Source organism: Eriocheir sinensis, chromosome 26, assembly GCF_024679095.1.
Source record: "Eriocheir sinensis breed Jianghai 21 chromosome 26, ASM2467909v1, whole genome shotgun sequence".
NCBI classification, from domain to species: Eukaryota; Metazoa; Arthropoda; class Malacostraca; order Decapoda; family Varunidae; genus Eriocheir; species Eriocheir sinensis.
In genome coordinates, this window is record NC_066534.1 from 3376756 (window position 1) to 3397879 (window position 21124).

The 21124-nt window shown below is 42.9% G+C and overlaps 1 protein-coding gene across 1 annotated transcript in view; it reads left to right on the top strand.

Annotated features, from left to right (window-relative positions):
- Positions 1 to 21124, top strand: part of LOC127003709 (juvenile hormone acid O-methyltransferase-like) — a 75880-nt gene that overhangs the window by 46628 nt on the left and 8128 nt on the right. Inside the window, exons 4-5 of the mRNA XM_050870644.1 lie at positions 16209 to 16382; positions 20693 to 20840. Coding sequence (XP_050726601.1) covers positions 16209 to 16382; positions 20693 to 20840 — 322 coding nt within the window. The remainder of the gene's footprint in view (positions 1 to 16208; positions 16383 to 20692; positions 20841 to 21124) is intronic.

Consider the following 21124-nt stretch of genomic DNA (forward strand, 5'->3'; position numbering starts at 1 on the left):
GGCGTTCTGAAAGCCGTTATTTCACGGGACTCGGGGGCCATAGGCAGGTGCCAGTAGCCACTGACCAGATCTAGACTCGTAAAGACTTTATTTCCTCTACCGAGACACATCAGAAGATCTTTCAGAACGGGAAGCGGAAAATGATCATCCACGGTCGCGTTGTTAACACTCCGGAAATCTATCACAGGACGGTAAGAACCGTCTTTCTTTGGAACCAGAAACAAGGGTGAATTTCACGGTGAGTTCGATTCTTTGATGACACCTTGTTCTAACATATCAGATATAAGCTGCTGCACTACTTCCCTTTGACTGTGTGGGAGTTTGTATGCATTTATATATACAGGATTGGTATTGGGTTTTAACTTAATGTGGTGTTCAGCACACTGCGTAACTCCAAGCGGCACGCCTGGTAGAGCAAGCCTATATTGTTCCAGCACCTGGACTAAGGTAGGCTTCATTTCGGAATAGCGTGCAACTTTGAGGAACGCCTCTAAATTAGCTGTGTCTTGTTTGTGAGGATCCTGACACGCCGAGGTTATGCCTGAGACTTGGGCTGAAGGGTATTCAGCTGGTTCCGAGGCTACATTTTTCCCATAAACTAGACGCTGGCATAATCTAACACCGTGTTTTAAGGATACAGGGGATCCTGACGTGTTTATTACCAATGCCTCTGCAATACCTCCCTCCTTGACTGTCGCGAGAGTTACCTCCACCGTCACCCGGTGTATGTGTGGTGCGCATTCAATGCACACATCACTTCCCGTCGGAGGGGCGTTAGGTAACCTGATATTAACAAGTTTTGCAGCACGATCCGGGACTATTTGAGGTCCTTCTACGACTGCCGTTACTGTCCGCCACAAGTCTGTAATGTTTTCGTGTGGTTTGACCGTAAGAGGTGACACTTGGGCGGTGGCAGACCCTGAGTCTGTGGTGGATTGGTCATTTTCCCCTTCTGAGGGCGGGACTACTGGTGACATAGGCGATGGATTTACCATCCCCTGTATGCGTCGTCCTTGATACACGATCGCGTTGCTCTCAGGGTTTACGGTTATGTGCAGGTCTTTAATGGCGTTTATTCCTAAGATCCCATCTACAGGTAAAGCAAACCTGCTAGATACATAAAAGAAATCTCGAAAGGGACATACCTTTTCATGTAAGCTGACTGTTAGTGGTACTCGCCCTAGGATTCCCAACGCGGTGCCTGTCACGCCTATCACATTCAGGTCGTTCTCTTGTAGCGGCCAATTTCCCCCTCTCGCCTGTCGTGTCAGTGACCTGTAAGCGGAGTCTGAGATTACGTTGACTGTCGCACCTGTGTCCACCGCTAAGGTGAGTGAAATTTTGCCCACCTTGCAAGGGAGGGCAATTATGCTTGTCCGTCCCAAGGCGGCAATGACTGAGTCAAGTTGCTCCCAATTAGTATCGTCCTTATGGGATACTTGGATGTATGCCTTGTGGCTGTCACGGAGTCATGCCTTTTTATTTTGAGAAGTGGAGGGGTTTGTTTTACTGTCTGCCGGAGATTTGCTCTTCTGGTCCTCTCTGGCCTTTTGTATTGCATAACAACTGTCTGTATCATGAAAACAATTCCCGTGGACATGGCAAAAGGCAGTCTTCCGCTGATGGGTTGGCCTATGGTTCCTGTGAGATGAGTGATGGCTGCCTCTGTACCCCCCTGATCTCCTATCAGATCCCTGTGTAGAGTGTGTTGAGTCCCTACGTTTCGAGAAGCATGTACTCTCGGAATGTCCTGACTGTTTGCAAAACCTACAGGTGAGAGATGCCTTACTTTGTGAATGCAATGCTGCGACTGCTGCTAGAGGCTGATTGTGAGTGTGTTCTTGAACCTTGACTTCTAACTCTGAGACGAAGTCAACCAACTTCCCGCCTGGTTTGAAGGTCAAGGGAAGGGCAGAACGGCGGTTTTTTTCTGAAATATGAATAAATAAAAAAAACAACTCCAAGACGGTCTTCACCTGTTGTTTTTGCATACTGCCCTGTGGGAGCCATTGCACGTCTTCTAGACTTTTGACACAGTCAACTGCCAGCTGATTTGCCTCAGTCATGGCGTCCCAAATCGGTTTTGTTGAGGAATTCTTTTGGAGGGAATCGACCGTGTGGGCCATCTGTCTAACGATGCTTGGTTTACTACCGCCCATAAAGATTTTGATGAAGTTCTTTTTAAAGATCTCATAGTTTACTCCAATGTCCCCCGAAGCAAACGCCGAGGACTGCATCAAATTTAGTGCCCGAGAGCCTGGTAGTAACCGGGACCGAATGAACGCAATTTTATCATGATCTTCCGTAATGGAGGAATTTACGATGGGAGACTCACATAGATCTAGGAACTGTCTTTCCGAATAGTCTGACTCACTGCCGGCAAACTGTCGGATACTGGCGTGAGTTGGAATGACCCGAATCGGAGGTTGCAAGTGAGAGGTGCCCCCGGCAGGAGGGGGCGGAGGAGGTGGATCGTGAGGCATTGTGATTGGTTGAGTGGGGGGTAAGTATCCTGACGAACTCGGAGGTGAATGATCCCTGCGTTCTGGAATTGATGAATAATGAGTGCCTGAACGTAATCTTACATTATTAAGTTCATCGGTGTTTGTATCGTGTTCCACTTCCCCTTCTTCTGTGGTTTGTGTTAAATGCTTAAAAGTGTCGCCGAGTTTAGCGAGAGTCTCTTTGTTCATAACTTGGCTCAACTCAGCGACAATATATTATCATAGTTTATTAGCTGTAAATATATACGGAACGCGTCTGAATTGATATTTGCACAGTACCCCTAAAAACAAGAGGAGATGGTTAGCAAGTAGGCTGAATTAATATTTGCACAGTACCCCTAAAAACAAGAGGAGAGGGTTAGCAAGTAGGCTGAATTTATATTTGCACAGTACCCCTAAAAACAAGAGGAGATGGTTATTAAGGAATAAATGAGTATGCCTTGAAAAGGTGGTTTTCTTCCGAGCGGCGAAAAGAAAACGGAGTGTAGGTTAAACTAAGGAAGTTGAATTGCGTGAGGAAAATACAACAGTACAATACAAATACGATACAAGAGACCTGATAATGATCAATATCGTGCGCGTACGATCGTTGACTCTCACAATTATGGATGACTAACAGTGTTAGATACAAAGAATTATCAGAATCGTGCGCTGTTAGTGAATGAAACGCAATGAGCTTAATCAGCACTTCTGAAAAAACAGTGTAAGGAACAATACCGGTGATATTGTAGTACTGGCGACGAAGGCAGGACGCGGCCTTATGGTGTCAAGGTCCTGGAGTCGTGGAGAAACGGCAGGATGTCGGCGGTTGTGCGTTGAAGCGTAGAAGCTGGGGGTGATGGCGGACCACTGAGGAAGCCGGGAGGTGTTGTAGAATTGTGCTGAGCAGGCGTTGCTTGAAGCGGCTCCCGGACTCCTTGCCAGACGTAGGACGGCTGCGGTGTTCTCCGTATTTTGAGTGTAACGAAGCAGCGCTAGTAGATTTGGCGGCCTGGTTATGGAACGGGCGCCCGAGGTGGTAATTGCTTGTAGTCACCCGGTAGATGTTCGAGCTTGCCCTTGATTGATTGTTGCCGTAGGAGGTTTGGGCGACGGTCCTGGCAGTGGCAGTGTTGCCGTTGTGGTGCGGCGGTGTTGCCGTAGTGGGCGTTGGTTGGTGGGTGTGACAGTGGGCGTTGGTTGGCCCTAGGGCGTGACTCTTGCTGCGTAACAGGTGGCTTGCAGTGAGCTCGTAGCCCGACGAATGGAGTTGGCCTGTGGCTTGACGGCCTGTAGACTCGGAACTGGCTGCTTGTGACTCCTTCCTTGTAACGTAACGCCTGTAACGTAACACCTGTCCCCTGTTCTGTGAATTCTTGTGGCTTGTAGCGCTGTAGAACAGATGAGTTAGCGATGGCTAGGGCACGTTGGAGCACCGCTGATCACCAATAATGTAACGGTGATAGGCTTGGTTGCGTGGAGCTCAGACAGGGTCTTGGTGAGCGAACAGGCCGTGAGGGAAACACTCGCTGCTTTAGGTGAAATGTATTCTTAAACCTTAAATACAGGGGGCGTTGGAGAGAGAGCCGAGACAATAGGTCTGTGTCAGTCGAGCTCTCAGGAAGGAGTGACGTCAGAGACTTGGAAAATAATGACATTACAATTGGTCACGTTAGACAAGGTGACCGCTGAGGTGACGAAGTGTTTGTTACACATACCGAGAACGAACGGACGATAAACACTGACAGATGACATTCCTATAAAAGTGGCGTGATCTCTCTGAAGTGGGTATTTTCCACTATACATGCATTCCTAATCCATGGTAATATTTAATGATAATAATAATACACTGATATAATTACAACTACTATAACTAAGTTGATAGGTGGAGAAATTGAGTTTTTGAGGCATTGAAGGACACAAGGTTCCTTCTACCTAGGGTTTGTATCCCGGGATCCCGGGATCCCGGACAATTTTCAAGGTTTAATAATCCCGGGATATTTTTGCAAATCCCGGGAAATCCCGAGATGAAAAATCATGAAATTAAGTATAAAAAAAAAGACAAATTACACAGGAATGCAGAACATGTATGTTTTATTTTTTATTCATTCATTTGATTAAACTTACTGTCATTTATTGCTTTCATTTTATGGAAATTTGCTTGTGTTAAATAAGATCTTATTCTATGAGATACTTCTTAATCATTTAGTTCATATTATAAATAAAGAATGCATACGTTTAATTTTTCTTCATTTATTTTTATTAAATTTTCTGTCATTAAGTACTCTTTTCATTTCACTGGGTATACATGGAAACAAATGGTTTTTTTTTCTTTCTTTCTTTATCAGCGATAATGAACTATAATTCACATTGTCATTCACATTGGAATTCGGAAGCAGAATAAAAAGTAGTAAACGCAGCATATACTAGCTCTTATTCTTATTCCTTTTACTTTGTTGAGAAACAAAGTGTATGCTGAAAATTTGGAATTAAATATTAAGTGGAATTAATAAGACAGTCAATCTACAGTAATATTTTTGCATATCTATTAATGTTAAGCACATCAAAAATCTGAACGTGAAACTAGGTATAATGTGCAATTTTAGACAATTGAAAATCCCGGGAAATCCCGGGATCCCGGGATTAGGGCTAATTTTATCCCGGAATCCCGGGACAAAGAAAAAGGTCCAAAACGACAATCCCTACAAGTCCTACCCCAATCGGAAATGATAGCAAGGTCTGAGGTTAAGCGTTCTGCAGCCTCCAGCCTGGAGTCATGTAATTCCTGTTGAGAGGGTCTTCTGTTGACAGCAATTGAATATTGCAGAGTGGAATCATAAACGTATGAATGGATAGGACATTTTGTTATAGGAAGAAGATCAATGATGAATAATAGGAAGAGAGTGGGTGATAGAACAGAGCCTTTTGGAACACCACAGTTGATAGGTTTAGGAGAAGAACAGTGACCATCTACCACAGCAGAGATAGAACGGCCGGAGAGGAAACTGGAGATAAAGGTACAGAGAGAGGGATAGAATCCGAAAGAGGGCAGTTTAGAAAGCAAAGACTTGTGCCAGACTCTATCGAAGGCTTTCGATATGTCAAGCGCAACTGAGAACGTTTCACCGAAACGGCTAAGAGAGGATGACCAAGAGTCAGTTAAGAGAGCAAGAAGATCACCAGTAGAACGCCCCTTACGGAACCCATACTGGCGATCAGATAGAAGGTTAGAAGTGCAAAGATGCTTTTGAATCTTCCGGTTAAGGATTGATTCAAAAGATTTGGATAGACAGGAAAGTAAAGCTATAGGGCGGTAGTTTGAGGGATTGGAACGGTCACCCTTCTTAGGCACAGGTTGTACGAAGGCGTACTTCCAGCAGGAAGGAAAGGTAGATGTTGATAGGCAGAGACGAAAGAGTTTGACCAGGCAGGGTGTCAGCACGGAAGCACAGTTTTTAATGACAATAGGAGGTACTCCATCAGGTCCATAAGCCTTCTGAGAGTTCAGGCCAGAGAGGACATAGAAGACATAATTTTTAAGATTCTTAATAACAGTCATGAAAGAGACAGAGGGGGGAGGAGTAGGAGGAATATGCCCAGAATCGTCCAGAGTGGAGTTGTTACAGAAAGTTTTTTTTTTCTTTTCACAACAAATGAGGCAGCTTAAGGGCACACAAAAAAAGAAAACAATAATAAAAAAAAGCCCGCTACTCGCTGCTCCTAAAAAAGAAACAAAAGGGGTGGCCGAAAGCAAGATCAAATACGGGAGGAGAGATGTCCTGATACCCTCCTCTTGAAAGAGTTCAAGTCGTAGGCAGGAGGAAAACAGATGAAGGAAAATTGTTCCAGAGTTTACCAGCGTGAGGGATGAAAGAGTGAAGATGCTGCTTAACTCTTGCATAAGGGGTTTGGACAGTATAGGGATGAGCATGAGTAGAAAGTCGAGTGCAGCGGGGCCGCGGGAGGGGGGGAGGCATGCAGTTAGCAAGTTCAGAAGAGAAGTCAGCGTGGAAATATCGATAGAAGATAGAAAGAGAGGCAAAATTGCGGCGGAATTTAAGAGGTAGAAGACTATCAGTATGAGGAGGAGAGCTGATGAGACGAAGAGCCTTAGCCTCCACTCTGTCCAGAAGAGCTGTGTGAGTGGAGCCCCCCCCACACATGAGATGCATACTTCATACGAGGGCGGACAAGGCTCCTGTATATGGACAGCAACTGTGCAGGGGAGAAGAACTGGCGGAGACGGTACAGAACGCCCAGCCTCGAGGAAGCTGATTTAGTAAGAGATGAGATATGAAGTTTACAGTTGAGATTTTCAGTTAAGGATAGACCGAGGATGTTTAGTGTTGAGGAAGGTGATAGCTGGGTGTTGTCAAAGAATAGGGGATAGTTGTTTGGAAGATTGTGTCGAGTGGATAGGTGGAGAAACTGTGTTTTTGAGGCGTTCAAGAAACCCAGGTTCCTCTTGCCCCAATCGGAAATAATAGTAAGGTCTGAGGCTAAGCGTTCTGCAGCCTCCAGCCTTGAGTCGTTAAGTTCCTGTAGGGTGGGCCTTCTATTAAAAGAAGTTGAGTAATGTAGAGTGGAATCATCGGCGTAGGAATGGATAGGACAGCTCATTTTGGAAAGAAGATCATCAATGAACAACAGAAAAAGAGTGGGAGATAGGACAGAACCCTGTGGGACACCACTGTTAATAGATTTAGGGGAAGAACAGTGACCGTCTACCACGGCAGAAATAGAACGGTCAGAAAGGAAACTGGAGATAAAGGTACAGAGAGAAGGATAGAAACCGTAGGAGGGTAGTTTGGAAAGCAAAGATTTGTGCCAGACCCTATCAAAAGCTTTTGATATGTCCAGCGCAATAGCAAAAGTTTCACCGAAACGGCTAAGAGAGGATGACCAAGAGTCAGTTAAGAAGGCTAGGAGATCACCAGTAGAACGCCCCTTGCGGAACCCATACTGGCGATCAGATAGAAGGTCAGAAGTGGAAAGCTGCTTTTGAATCTTCCGGTTAAGGATTGATTCAAAAGCTTTAGATAGACAAGAAAGTAAAGCTATAGGACGGTAGTTTCAGGGATTGGAACGGTCACCCTTCTTAGGCACAGGCTGTGTGAAGGCATACTTCCAGCAAGAAGGAAAGGTAGATGTTGACAGGCAGAGGCGAAAGAGTTTGACCAGGCAGGGTGACAGCACGGAGGCACAGTTTTTAAGGACAATAGGAGGCACTCCATCAGGTCCATAAGCCTTCTGAGGATCGAGGCCAGAGGGTAGAAAACATCATTTTGAAGAATCTTTATAACAGGCATAAAGGAGTCAGAGGGGGATGAGTAGGAGGAATATGCCCAGAATCGTCCAGAGTGGAGTTTTTAGAAAAGTTTGAGAGAAGAGTTCAGCCTTAGAGATAGATGAGACGTGGAGGAAAAATGAAGAAGTGAAGTTGGAGGAGATGTTTTGGCTAGATGCCAGAAGTCACGGGAAGAATTAGAAAGCAAGGTTTGTCATTTTATTTTAATTAAAGAATTATTGGTTAGTCTGAGAATAGATTTGGCACGATTTCGGGCAGAAATGTAAAGTTCATAATTAGCATTAGTTTGAAGGCTCTGGTACCTTTTGTGAGCTACCTCTCTATCACTGACAGCACGAGAACAAGCGTGATTAAACCAAGGCTTTTTAGCGTGAGGAGTAGAGAAAGAACGAGGAATGTATGCCTCCATTCCAGAGACAATCACCTCTGTGATGCGCTGAGCACACACAGAGGGGTCTCTATCCTGGAAGCAATAATCATTCCACGGGAAATCGGAAAAGTACATCCTCAGGTCGTCCCACCGAGCTGAAGCAAAATGCCAGAAACATCGCCTCTTTGGTGGGTCCAGAGGATGTACAGGAGCGATAGGACAGGATGCAGAAATAAGATTGTGATCGGAGGAGCCCAACGGAGAGAACAATTTGACAGAATACGCAGAAGGGTTTGAGGTAAGGAAGAGGTCTAGAATGTTGGGCCGGTCTCCAAGACGGTCGGGAATACGTGTAGGGTGCTGGAACAACTGCTCTAGGTCGTTGAGGATAGCAAAGTTGTAGGCTTGTTCACCAGGATGGTCAGTGAAAGAGGATGAAAGCCAAAGCTGGTGGTGAACATTGAAATCTCCCAAGATGGAGATTTCAACGAAGAAAGAGTGAGTCAAGATGTGCTCCACTTTAGAGTTCAAATAGTCAAAGAATTTTACATAGTTGGTAGAGTTAGGTGAGAGATAAACAGCACAGATGTATTTAGTAATAGAATGACAATGAAGTCTTAGCCAGATGGTGGAAAATTCTGAAGAGTCCAGGTCTTGGGCACGAGAGCAAGTGATGTCATTGCGCACGTCGACGCAACATCCAGCGTTGGATTGAAATTTAGGATAGAGATAGTAGGAGGGAACAGAGTAGAGATTGCTGTCAGTAGCCTCAGAAACTGTGTTTCGGTGAGGAAGAGAAGATGAGGATTAGAGGAGGAAAGATGGTGTTCCAAAGAATGAAAATTAGAACGAAGACAGCGAATGTTGCAGAAATTGAGAAGAAAAAGGCTCGAGGAGTTATTAAGACACCTCTCAGGTCGGCAGCCAGAAGGGGAGTCCTTCCTGGGGGAGTTTGTGCCCCCCCCCCCCCCCCAGAGTTTACCAGCGTGAGGGATGAAAGAGTGAAGATGCTGGTTAACTCTTGCATAAGGGGTTTGGACAGCAGAAAGTCGCGTGCAGCGGGGCCGCAGGAGCGGGGGAGGCATGCAGTTAGCAAGTTAAGAAGAGCAGTCAGCGTGAAAATATCGATAGAAGATGGAGAGAGGCAACATGGCGGCGGAAATTAAGAGGTAGAAGACAATCAGTAAGAGGAGGAGAGCTGATGAGACGAAGAGCCTTAGACTCCACTCTGTCCAAGAGAGCTGTGTGAGTGGAGCCCCCCCCACACGTGAGATGCATACTCATTACGAGGGCGGACAAGGCCCCTGTATATGGATAGCACCTGTGCGGGGGAGAAGAACTGGCGGAGACGATAGAACGCCCAACCTCGAGGAAGCTGATTTAGTAAGAGAGATGTAAAGTTTCCAGTTAAGATTTTGAGTTAAGGATAGACCGAGGATATTTAGTGTTGAAGAAGGCGACAGCTGAGTGTTGTCGAAGAATAGGGGATAGGTGTTTGGAAGATTGCCTCGTGTTGATAGGTGGAGAAATTGGGTTTTTGAGGCATTGAAGAACACAAGGTTCCTTTACCCCAATCGGAAATGATAGTAAGGTCTGAGGTTAAGCGTTCTGCAGCCTCCAGCCTGGAGTCATGTAATTCCTGTTGAGAAGGTCTTCTGTTGAAAGCAGTTGAATAATGCAGAGTGGAGTCATCAACGTATGAGTGGATATGACAATTTGTTATGAAAAGAAAATCATTTATTAATAACAGGAAGAGAGTGGGATATGGGACAGAGCCCTGTGGAACACCACTGTTAATAGGTTTAGTGGAAGACCAGTGACCGTCTACCACAGCAGAGATAGAACGGCCGGAAAGGAAACTGGAGATAAAGGAACAGAGAGAAGGATAGAATCCGAAAGAGGGCAGTTTAGAAAGCAGACTCTATCGATATATATATATATATATATATATATATATATATATATATATATATATATATAGATATCTATATATATATATATATATATATATATATATATATATATATATATATATATATATATATATATTTATATAGCCTATATTTAATCACGCTTGTTCTCGTGCTGTCAAAGATAGAGAGGAAGCTCACAAAAGATACCAGAGCCTTCGAACTCCCGCTAACCATGATCTTTACATTTCCGCCCGGAATCGTGCCAAATCTATTCTCCGACTTACCAAAAACTCCTTCATTGATAGAAAATGCCAAAACCTTGCTTTTTCTAATTCTTCCCGTGACTTCTGGCATCTAGCCAAAAACATCTCCTCCAACTCCACTTTTTCATTTTGCCCTCCTCTCCTTAGTCCTGACGGCAGCACTGCCGTTTCATCTATCTCTAAGGCTGAACTCTTCTCTCAAACTTTCTCTAAAAACTCCACTCTGGACGATTCTGGGCATATTCCTCCTACTCATCCCCCCTCTGACTCCTTTATGCCTGTTATTAAGATTCTTAAGAATGATGTTTTCTATGCCCTCTCTGGCCTCAATCCTCAGAAGGCTTATGGACCTGATGGAGTGCCTCCTATTGTCCTTAAAAACTGTGCTTCCGTGCTGACACCCTGCCTGGATAAACTCTTTCGCCTCTGCCTGTCAACATCTACCATTCCTTCCTGCTGGAAGTATGCCTTCATACAGCCTGTGGCTATGAAGGGTGACCGTTCCAATCCCTGAAACTATCGTCCTATAGCTTTGCTTTCTTGTCTATCTAAAGCTTTTGAATCAATCCTTAACCGGAAGATTCAAAAGCACCTTTTCACTTCTGACCTTCTATCTGATCGCCAGTATGTGTTCCACAAGGGGGGTTCTACTGGCGATCTCCTTGCCTTCCTAACTGATTCTTGGTCATCCTCTCTTAGCTGTTTCGGTGAAACCTTTGCTATTGCGCTGGACATATCTAAAGCCTTTGATAGGGTCTGGCACAAATCTTTGCTTTCCAAACTACCCTCCAACGGTTTCTATCCTTCTCTCTGTACCTTTATCTCCAGTTTCCTCTTTGACCGTTCTATTTCTGCTGTGGTAAATGGTCATTGTTCTTCCCCTAAACCTATTAATAGTGGTGTTCCGCAGGGTTCTGTCCTATCTCCCACTCTCTGTTGTTCATTGATGATCGTCTTTCCAAAACGAACCGTCCTATCCATTTTTACGCCGATGACTCTACTCTGCATTACTCAACTTCTTTTAATAGAAGACCCACCCAACAGGAACTAAATTATTCAAGCTGAAGGCAGCAGAACGCATAGCCTCAGACCTTACTATTATTTCCGATTGGGGCAAGAAGAACTTGGTGTCCTTCAACGCCTCAAAAACACAGTTTCCCCACCTATCCACTCGACACAATCTTCAAAACAACTATCCCCTATTCTTTGACAACACTCAGCTATCACCTTCAACACTAAACATCCTCGGTCTATCCTTAACTCAAAATCTCAACTGGAAACTTCATATCTCTTCTCTTACTAAATCAGCTTCCTCGAGGCTGGGCGTTCTGTACCATCTCCGCCAGTTCTTCTCCCCCACACAGTTGCTATCCATTTACAGGGGCCTTGTCCGCCCTCGTATGGAGTATGTATCTCACGTGTGGGGGAGCTCCACTCACACAGTTCTCTTGGGCAGAGTGGAGTCTAAGGCTCTTCGTCTCATCAGCTCTCCTCCTCTTACTGATAGTCTTCTACCTCTTAAATTTCGCCGCCATGTTGCCTCTCTTTCTATCTTCTATCGATATTTTCATGCTGACTGCTCTTCTGAACTTGCTAACTGCATGCCTCTCCCGCTCCCGCGGCCTCGCCACACACGACTTTCTACTCAAGCTCATCCCTTTACTGTCCAAATCCCATCCGCAAGAGTTAACCAGCATCTTCACTCTTTCATCCCTCACGCTGGTAAACTCTGGAACAATCTTCCTTTATCTGTATTTCCTCCTGCCTACGAATTGAACTCTTTCAAGAGGAGGGTATCAGGACACCTCACCTCCCGAAATTGATCTATCTTTCGGCCACTCCTCTAACTCTTTTTAGGAGAAGTGACTAGCGGGCATTTTTTTCACATTTGTTACCTTTTTTTTATGCCCTTGAACTGACTCCTCTGCTGTATATATATATATATATATATATATATATATATATATATATATATATATATATATATATATATATATATATATATATATATATTAATTAGACTCTGTATCCTTGACGGGTGTCGGAGGCTTTGCTTCAACAGCTCGCCGGATAGGCGGGCAACACTATCGCGCTCTCTCTACCATTCACCCCCCACACACTACACATTATATATATATATATATATATATATATATATATATATATATATATATATATATATATATATATATATATATATATATATATATTATATTCAATACACACACACACACACACACACACACACACACTAACCAGATATTAATCTTGGCACCCTGCATATCTCGACTCTAACGCTAAGGTTATTCTTTCGGCTGATCAACCTTATAGGTTTTCAATTTGGTAAAATAATCCCCATCTGGCAACGCCAGTTCCTTGTGCCAAATATGATATTCGGTTAGTAACGATCACCCAGTGCTTCAAGTCAGAACAGTACCCCGCGCTTCCCTCCCTTGCCCACGCTGATATTGTTTTATTGTTTCTTGTTTCTAATTCAGCGATTTTTAACCTGGGTGTCGTGATCTCCTGGGAACGATTTCAGTTGTTTTGAGGAATATTGGATTTTATTCGTATGGTGTAAGGTTTTCTGCATGTTATACCGTATCTACAACTTCTGTAATAAATTGTAAGTGGAAAGAGTTTTACAATCTGTAATATCTTGCAAATAAGCCAGTGCAGTAGTCAAGAGAAATACATTATAATTTTACTGTATACACTAGCTTATAATTTTACTGTATACACTAACTTATAATTTTGCATTTAGTTTAACTAGACTATTGTTTTTCATTTAGGAATACTTTTCTGTTATTTTGCATTCATGAATACTAGGCTATTATTTAGCAGTTAGGAATAGTATGCTATGGTATTATTATGAATTCATGAATACTAGGCTATTACTTTGCATTTAAGAATACCAAGTTATCATTTTGCATTTTCGAATACAAAGCTATTATTTTGCAACACTAACATCTCTTCTGCCCGCTCAGTTTCTGCTTTTTAAAGCCACTCTTGAGAGAGAGAGAGAATTATACTTTCACTCCATAATCTTTCTTTCTATTCCTCCCTCAAAATCGTATGGAGTATGCATCTCATGTGTGTGGGGGGGCTCCACTCACACAGCTCTCTTGGACAGAGTGGAGTCTAAGGCTCTTCGTCTCATCAGCTCTCCTCCTCTTACTGATAGTCTTCTACCTCTTAAATTTCGCCGCCATGTTGCCTATCTTTCTATCTTCTATCGATATTTTTATGGTGACTGCTCTTCTGAACTTGCTAACTGCATGCCTCCCCCCCTCCCGCGGCCTCGCAACACACGACTTTCTACTCAAGCTCATCCCCTTTACTGTCCAAATCCCTTACGCAAGAGTTAACCAGCATCTTAACTCTTTCATCCCTCACGCTGGTAAACTCTGGAACAATCTTCCTTCATCTGTATTTCCTCCTGCCTACGACTTGAACTGTTTCAAGAGGAGGGTATCAGGACACCTCTCCTCCCGAAATTGACCTATCTTTCGGCCACTCCTCTAACTCTTTATAGGAGCAGTGGCAAGCGAGATTTTTTTTCACATTTGTTACCTTTTTCTTTATGCCCTTGAACTGACTCCTCTGATGTAAAAAAAAAAAAAAATCTTGTATTATCCTTTTTTTTTCCTTTCCTTTCCCTTATAACCTTCCCCTCGCGTTCTCTCTCTCTCTCTCTCTCTCTCTCTCTCTCTCTCTACACACATCCTTAGAACAACTGTTAATAGCACAAAAACTGTGCTAGATCGGCGTCGCATGACCCTCAACCCCCCCAACCCCCCAAAAAATTTATATTATGCAACTAGGGGTCTAAAATGGAAAATGCTGAAAAGTAAAGATGGCGCCACTTTAAACACTTGCCTGCGCCACAACGGGCTGGGGCCGACCATCAGGCCCTACTATTTTTATTTTATTTTATTTATTTATTTATTTATTTTTTTTTTTTTTACGTCGTGGCCTATTGCGCCGGCAGGCTTCTTCCCGGTGGATCCTGAATTCCTGATGGTCGGTCCAAGGCTTCTTCCCGGTGGGGCCTGATGGTCGGCCCAACCCGTTCTGGCGCAGGCAAGTGTTCATAGTGGCGCCATCTTGCATTGTCTCACGCTGCCCTCCCGGAGCTCATCTTTAATCCTAGAATCTAGAGTCCGGGTTGATAGGTGGTCTTCTGGACAGCATGTGGGTAGTTTTAAGCCACTCGGCGGCGGCTGAAAAATCCCAGCTTGGTGGCACCGGTCGGGGATTGAACTTGCGTCCTCCTGAACGCGGGGCCGTCACGCTATCCATTCAGCCACCGCCTACCGCCTACCGGCGCCACAGGCCAAGTCGTAAATATATATATATATATATATATATATATATATATATATATATATATATATATATATATATATATATATATATATATATATATATATATATATATATATATATATATATATATATATATATATATATATATATATATATATATATATATATATATATATATATATAAATATATATATATATATATATATATATATATATATATATATATATATATATATATATATATATATATATATATACAGTAAAACCTTTATAACTCGGCATGTTAGGGGCTCCAGCTTTGCCGAGTTACCCAATATTCCGAGTTATGCAAATCCCTCATTCCACTTCCATCCATTTGCATATACAGTCAAAATTTTGAAAACACTACACTACATAGCAGCAGTAAAAGCTTAAACTAACACATACAAAAGAAGGGGCTGCTGTAGTCATGTAGTCCAAGCAGACAATACGTGGGTGTTTGAGGAGCTAGCAGGGAGAGTGAGGGCACATGTTTTTAATACAGGAATAGCGCGGTAAGGCTTCGACGAGTGTAAACCACGAGACGTGGAGATAACTCGGCAGCATACCGAGATGAATCCGAGAGTGCTGGAGAGTGAGATCAGGTGGCTCAAGTGTGGATACACGTTTTAAGAAAATGTGGGTGAGGCATGCCGAGTGTACATAACAGGATGTGGTTAAAACTTGGCAACATGCCGAGATGCATGATTTTTTTTTTTCTCGTTATTTGTTTGAATTCAAAATTTATTTTTTAATTAATATTTTGTTGCATTGCCGAGTTATATCAAATTCCGAGTTATACAGTGCTGAGTTATGAGGATTTTACTGTATATATATATATATATATATATATATATATATATATATATATATATATATATATATATATATATATATATATATATATATATATAGATCGGGGAGGCGGTGGCTGAGTGGTTAGCCTGCCGGACCCGCATTCGCCGCGTTGTGGATGATGCAGGTTCGAATCCGCTGCTAACCACCTGGGATTTTTCAGTCACCGCCGAGTGGCCTAAGACTACCCACATGCTCTACTGAAGACCCATCAGGCCGGAATCTAGAAGCTGTGCAAGTGAAGTCAATAATGAGCTCCGGGGGGCAGCATGAGCCAATAATAATGGCTCACTATAAACAATTGTCTGCGCCATGACGGGCTCGGTCCAACCATCAGGCCGTTAAGGAAGAGCCTACTGGCGGTATAGGCCATATGTAAATATATATATATATATATATATATATATATATATATATATATATATATATATATATATATATATATATATATATATATATATATAAAATCGCTGGCCTATTTAGTGTCAATTACGAGTAAATACCCATACCAAGTTTGCATTTTAGTACTCAACCTTTGTCTCTTCTCTAGCCCATAATGTTTTGCTTGTTATCTCGTAAATCTTATCCTTCTGCTATCTACATTAAGTTAAAATATTGAGAGAAAACTATTGTACTTAATGCATTATTTGAAGAAACTCTTACCCACAGGTGTTTTCCCTCTACTGCCTACACTGGGTTAAGGATCAAGAAAGGTGTTTGAACAACATTTACCAGTTGCTTCAGCCCGGAGGAGAAACTCTGTTGGTTTTCCTCGCACGTAATCCTTTGTTTACCATGTACGAGAATATGAGCATGAAGGACCGCTGGCAACCCTACATGCAGGTAATTCATTTTCTCCCTGTCCCACTAACTAATTTAGAGATGTTTTTTTTCTTCTTTCACAGTAAAGGTCAGTTTGGCTTCAGGAGTATATGAGATTTTTAATTTTTTAAATCCCTGGCTTACAGATTATTCAAGATGCTGGAAATGAATCTCGACTCTTATCCATTGACTTCCTTCAGCTTTTGACAAAGTAGCTTAATGCAAAACAATGTTGCGTCTCATCAAAAAATCTTATGGCGGACTGGTTTGGCCCATAGCGTTGTCGATAGCTTGTGCACAGGGACACAGATGCGAATCTTCACGTCACTTGTGCTCCTTGCCCCTCTCTGTGAATGTGAGACATGGACGCTAAATAGTGACTTGCACAATAAACTGATGTCTTTGGAAATATGTGCCTCTACAGATTCTGTGATATCGCTGGCATGACTTTCTGTTAAATCGGCGATTACTCCCTTTCGTCAGGGATCCACAGGCTCAAAAGCTCAATAAAACGGGTTGAACCTGACATGGCATGCTATACTTTCTTTGTTTTTTTTATTAGTTTGAACTTTAAGGTCCCCTGAATGAGAGGTTTGCTCTGCCGGAAACCTTGCGTAAAAAAAATATGGCCAGTTTTTTATGTGCAACCTTTATTTTTTTACCGAAAAATAAGAAAGCGAATTTTTTTATAATTCCTTATTGTGTTGTGTAGGCTCTCAGTAAATGCATCCCGGACACACACATCACATTTGTTGACAACATCAAGTTCAGAAATACACTTACAAAACCTTTCCAATTTTTTTTGCATTTTTTTCATTATTTTCATATTTACTTTACTAATAATCAACCATGCCCCGAATTAAGACATCATCAAATATGACATTCTTTTCAATAAACATTATCTTGAAAATCAAACCAAAATCAAAGACTCAGGGATGATTTTAAATACCTTTACACTCTTAATCAAACATCATGGGCGAGAATTCTTTGTAATTCGAACAGAACCTTGTCCCCAAAGAACATACCTAAAAGAACACTGCATGACTAGCCAACAAAACAATGGTTATTGCACAGATGAATTTGGATATATCAGTCGGCAGTATCTGAAAAAAAAAAAAATAAATAAATAAATAAATAAACTTTTAATGGAATACCGATAACTGAACACACAAAGAAGAAAAAAAATCACATGAAATAATATACACAACAAATTGCATTTAATAACTGTCAACAGAGTCTGTAATATTGATTGAGAATAACTTGCAATGAACAAAATAGCTTAGAATGTGTAATGCATGTCACTGTCTTCGAGTGCGAGCTCAATCCTTGAACATTTGTTGGGATCCCCAGTACAGAAACATTTTATTTATTTTTTTTTTTTACAGCTAAGGAGACAGTTCAAGGGCGTAAAGAAAAAAAAAGCCCGCTACTTACTGCTCCTGAATAGAGGTCAAAGGAGTGACCAAAAAGAGAGGTCAATTTCAGGAGGAGAGGTGTCCTGATACCCTCCTCTTGAAAGAGTTCAAGTCGTAGGTAGGAGGAAATACAGATGAAGGAAGATTGTTCCAGAGTTTACCAGCGTGAGGGATGAAAGTGAAGATGCTGGTTGACTCTTGCATAAGGGGTTTGGACAGTATAGGGATGAGCATGAGTAGAAACTCGTGTGCAGCGAGGCCGCGGGAGGGGGGGAGGCATGCAGTTAGCAAGTTCAGAAGAGCAGTCAGCATGAAAATATCGATAGAAGATAGAATGAGAGGCAACATGGCGACGGAATTTAAGAGATAGAAGACTATCAGTATGAGGAGGAGAGCTGATGAGATGAAGAGCCTTTGACTCCACTGTCAAGGAGAGCTGTGTGAGTGGAGCCCCCCCACACATGAGATGCATACTCCATATGAGGGCGCAAGGCCCCTGTAGATGGATAGCAACTGTGCAGGGGAAAAGAACTGGCGGAGACGGTACAGAACGCCCAGCCTCGAGGAAGCTGATTTAGTAAGAGATGAGGTATGAAGTTTCCAGTTGAGATTTTGACCGAGGATGTTTGGTGTTGAAGACGGTGATAGCTGAGTGTTGTCAAAGAATAGGGGCTAGTTGTTTGGAAGATTGTGTCGAGTGGATAGGTGGAGAAACTGTGTTTTTGAGGCGTTCAAGGACACCAGGTTCCTCTTGCCCCAATCGGAAATAATAGTAAAGTCTGAGTCTAAGCGTTCTGTTGCCTCCAGCCTTGAATCGTTAAGTTCCTGTAGAGTGGGTCTTCTATTAAAAGAAGTTGAGTAATGCAGAGTGGAGTCATCGGCGTAAGAATGGATAGGACAGTTCGTTTTGGAAAGAAGATCATCAATGAACAACAGAAAGAGAGTGGGAGATAGGACAGAACCCTGTGGGACACCACTGTTAATAGGTTTAGGGGAAGAACAGTGACCGTCTACCACAGGAGAAATAGAACGGCCAGAGAGGAAACTGGAGATAAAGGTACAGAGAGAAGGATGGAAACCGTAGGAGGGTAGTTTGGAAAGCAAAGATTTGTGCCAGACCCTATCAAAAGCTTTTGATATGTCCAGCGCAATAGCAAAGGTTTCACCGAAACGGCTAAGAGAGGATGACCAAGAGTCAGTTAGGAAGGCAAGGAGATCACTAGAAGAACGCCCCCTACGGAACCCATACTGGCGATCAGATAGAAGGTCAGAAGTGGAAAGGTGCTTTTGAATCTTTCGGTTAAGGATTGATTCAAAAGCTTTAGATAGACAAGAAAGTAAAGCTATAGGACGGTAGTTTGAGGGATTGGAACGGTCACTCGCACTTCACATTGGCTCGAGCACAGGAACATCCTCGGGCACACATCCCTTTTTTTGCAGTGACAGCATTTCTGGCGTTTGAATTCTTCAGGTTTTGCCTCCTTCAGCATCATGGTTGCCACCAGTTTGCCACCGATAAGTTCTCTGCCAATGACAGTGGCAACAGGGTAGGTTGGCTGAAACATGTGTGCTCGCTTGCATACAGCCAACTGATGCATGGCTCGGCGAAGGTGTAACCGGAAGGCATCTTCTGTAGATGTCAATATGTCCTCCCGTGCTGGAAAATACTGGGGGACACCCATGTGCACGCGACCAGCTGTGTACACGGATCCGTGTTCATAGAGATCCGCCCTTTTCATTGTAAACAAAAGGGGGACTGCCAGGAACAGAGGGCAGCCAGGAACACGACACCGGGACTGGCGGGGTATTTATTCCCGGAACCGAGTACCGGTACCGGCAATACCGCCAGCCGGGGCTGGCGCCTGGCGGTACTGACGGTACCGGTACACAGGGTGCCGGCAAGGAATCAATTCTTGAAATCGATTCCATGCCGCTCAATTTCAGTTGTCTCCTCCCTCTCGCCTCCATTATGTTATTAACTTATCTATTGATAATTCTTCACACCCATTTTTTTTTAATGTTTGCTTATATATGCTGTTATTGTTATTAGACTATTAGTCCATCGATAATAACTATACATGCCGATTTTTTTTATTGAAAAAGTAAATATTCACTTTTGTTGTGTACTTTTGCAACAATAAAGCATCAGTTAATCAGTCAATCACTTTATTCAGGAGAGAGAGAGAGAGAGAGAGAGAGAGAGAGAGAGAGAGAGAGAGAGAGAGAGAGAGAGAGAGAGAGTGTATATTCCGAATAAGAATGGAACAAGTCACCGAAAGACTGCCGCAGTCAATCAGCAGCCACCGTGTTCTTGACCTCAGCCAGCCAGGAACCAGGGAGAACACACACACACACACACACACACACACACACACACACACACACACATACACACACACACAGCCAAAGAATAGCTGCGCTGCTCTTGCCATCAGCCAATCAGGTTGCAGGAGGGATTCAGTCAATGAGGGGCCGATTTAACCAATTAGAGGAGGGACCCACACTTACGTCTGCGCTATCTTGCTGCTGTACTCGAGTTTTTGTGTTTATTTTACCATTTTTTTACGCCTACAATTTTCCCAGTCATGTTATTGTATTTATTTTACCATCTTTACGCCTGTTTCCAAGGATTTTTTTTTTTTTTTTTTTTTTGTGTGTGTGTGGGAGGGGGGGACTGACTTGCCACAATGCCTCAAGGAGTGGCTCATTATTACGTATAAAAAAAATTGTATTAATTATGTTAAAAAAGATTTTATTTTATTTAGCCTTTTTTGAAAATTGCCTGCATTCCAGAATTCGGGCATTTATATTTTCTTTAGCTCTTCTTGACCTTTAAACTCAAAATTGGATTGATCGCTTTTTCGGACCAGGAAAATTATGTCTGATGAACTTTTATCCTTCTTCTCATGTTCCTAGGACGTGAGCAACTTCGTGTCGGTGTTCCAGCACAAGAACGATCCCGCCCAAATAATGGCTGACCTGGCCGAGGAGGTTGGCTTTGAGGTGCTGTCCTGCGAGGCGCCGACATTTGAATTTGTCTTCGAAAACATAAACTACTTGAAGAGTAAGGGACTACACGTGTAATTCACCATGCTCATGCTCTGGACTCGTGATCCCCAGCCAGTTCCCTTCCTATATTTGCTTTGGAGCTCTGGTGACGGTTACACATCAACATTTCACCCATTAGTGTTCTGTGGAGGAAATCATATTCTTATATTACAATGTCTAAGGATATCACAGGTCAAAGAGAATCAGGTGCTCCTATATAAATTTCGTTCATCCCTTATGTAGATATTGAAAAATCACTGTGGCCCAGACGCCCCTGTCCACCCAGCAGTGAATGGGTAC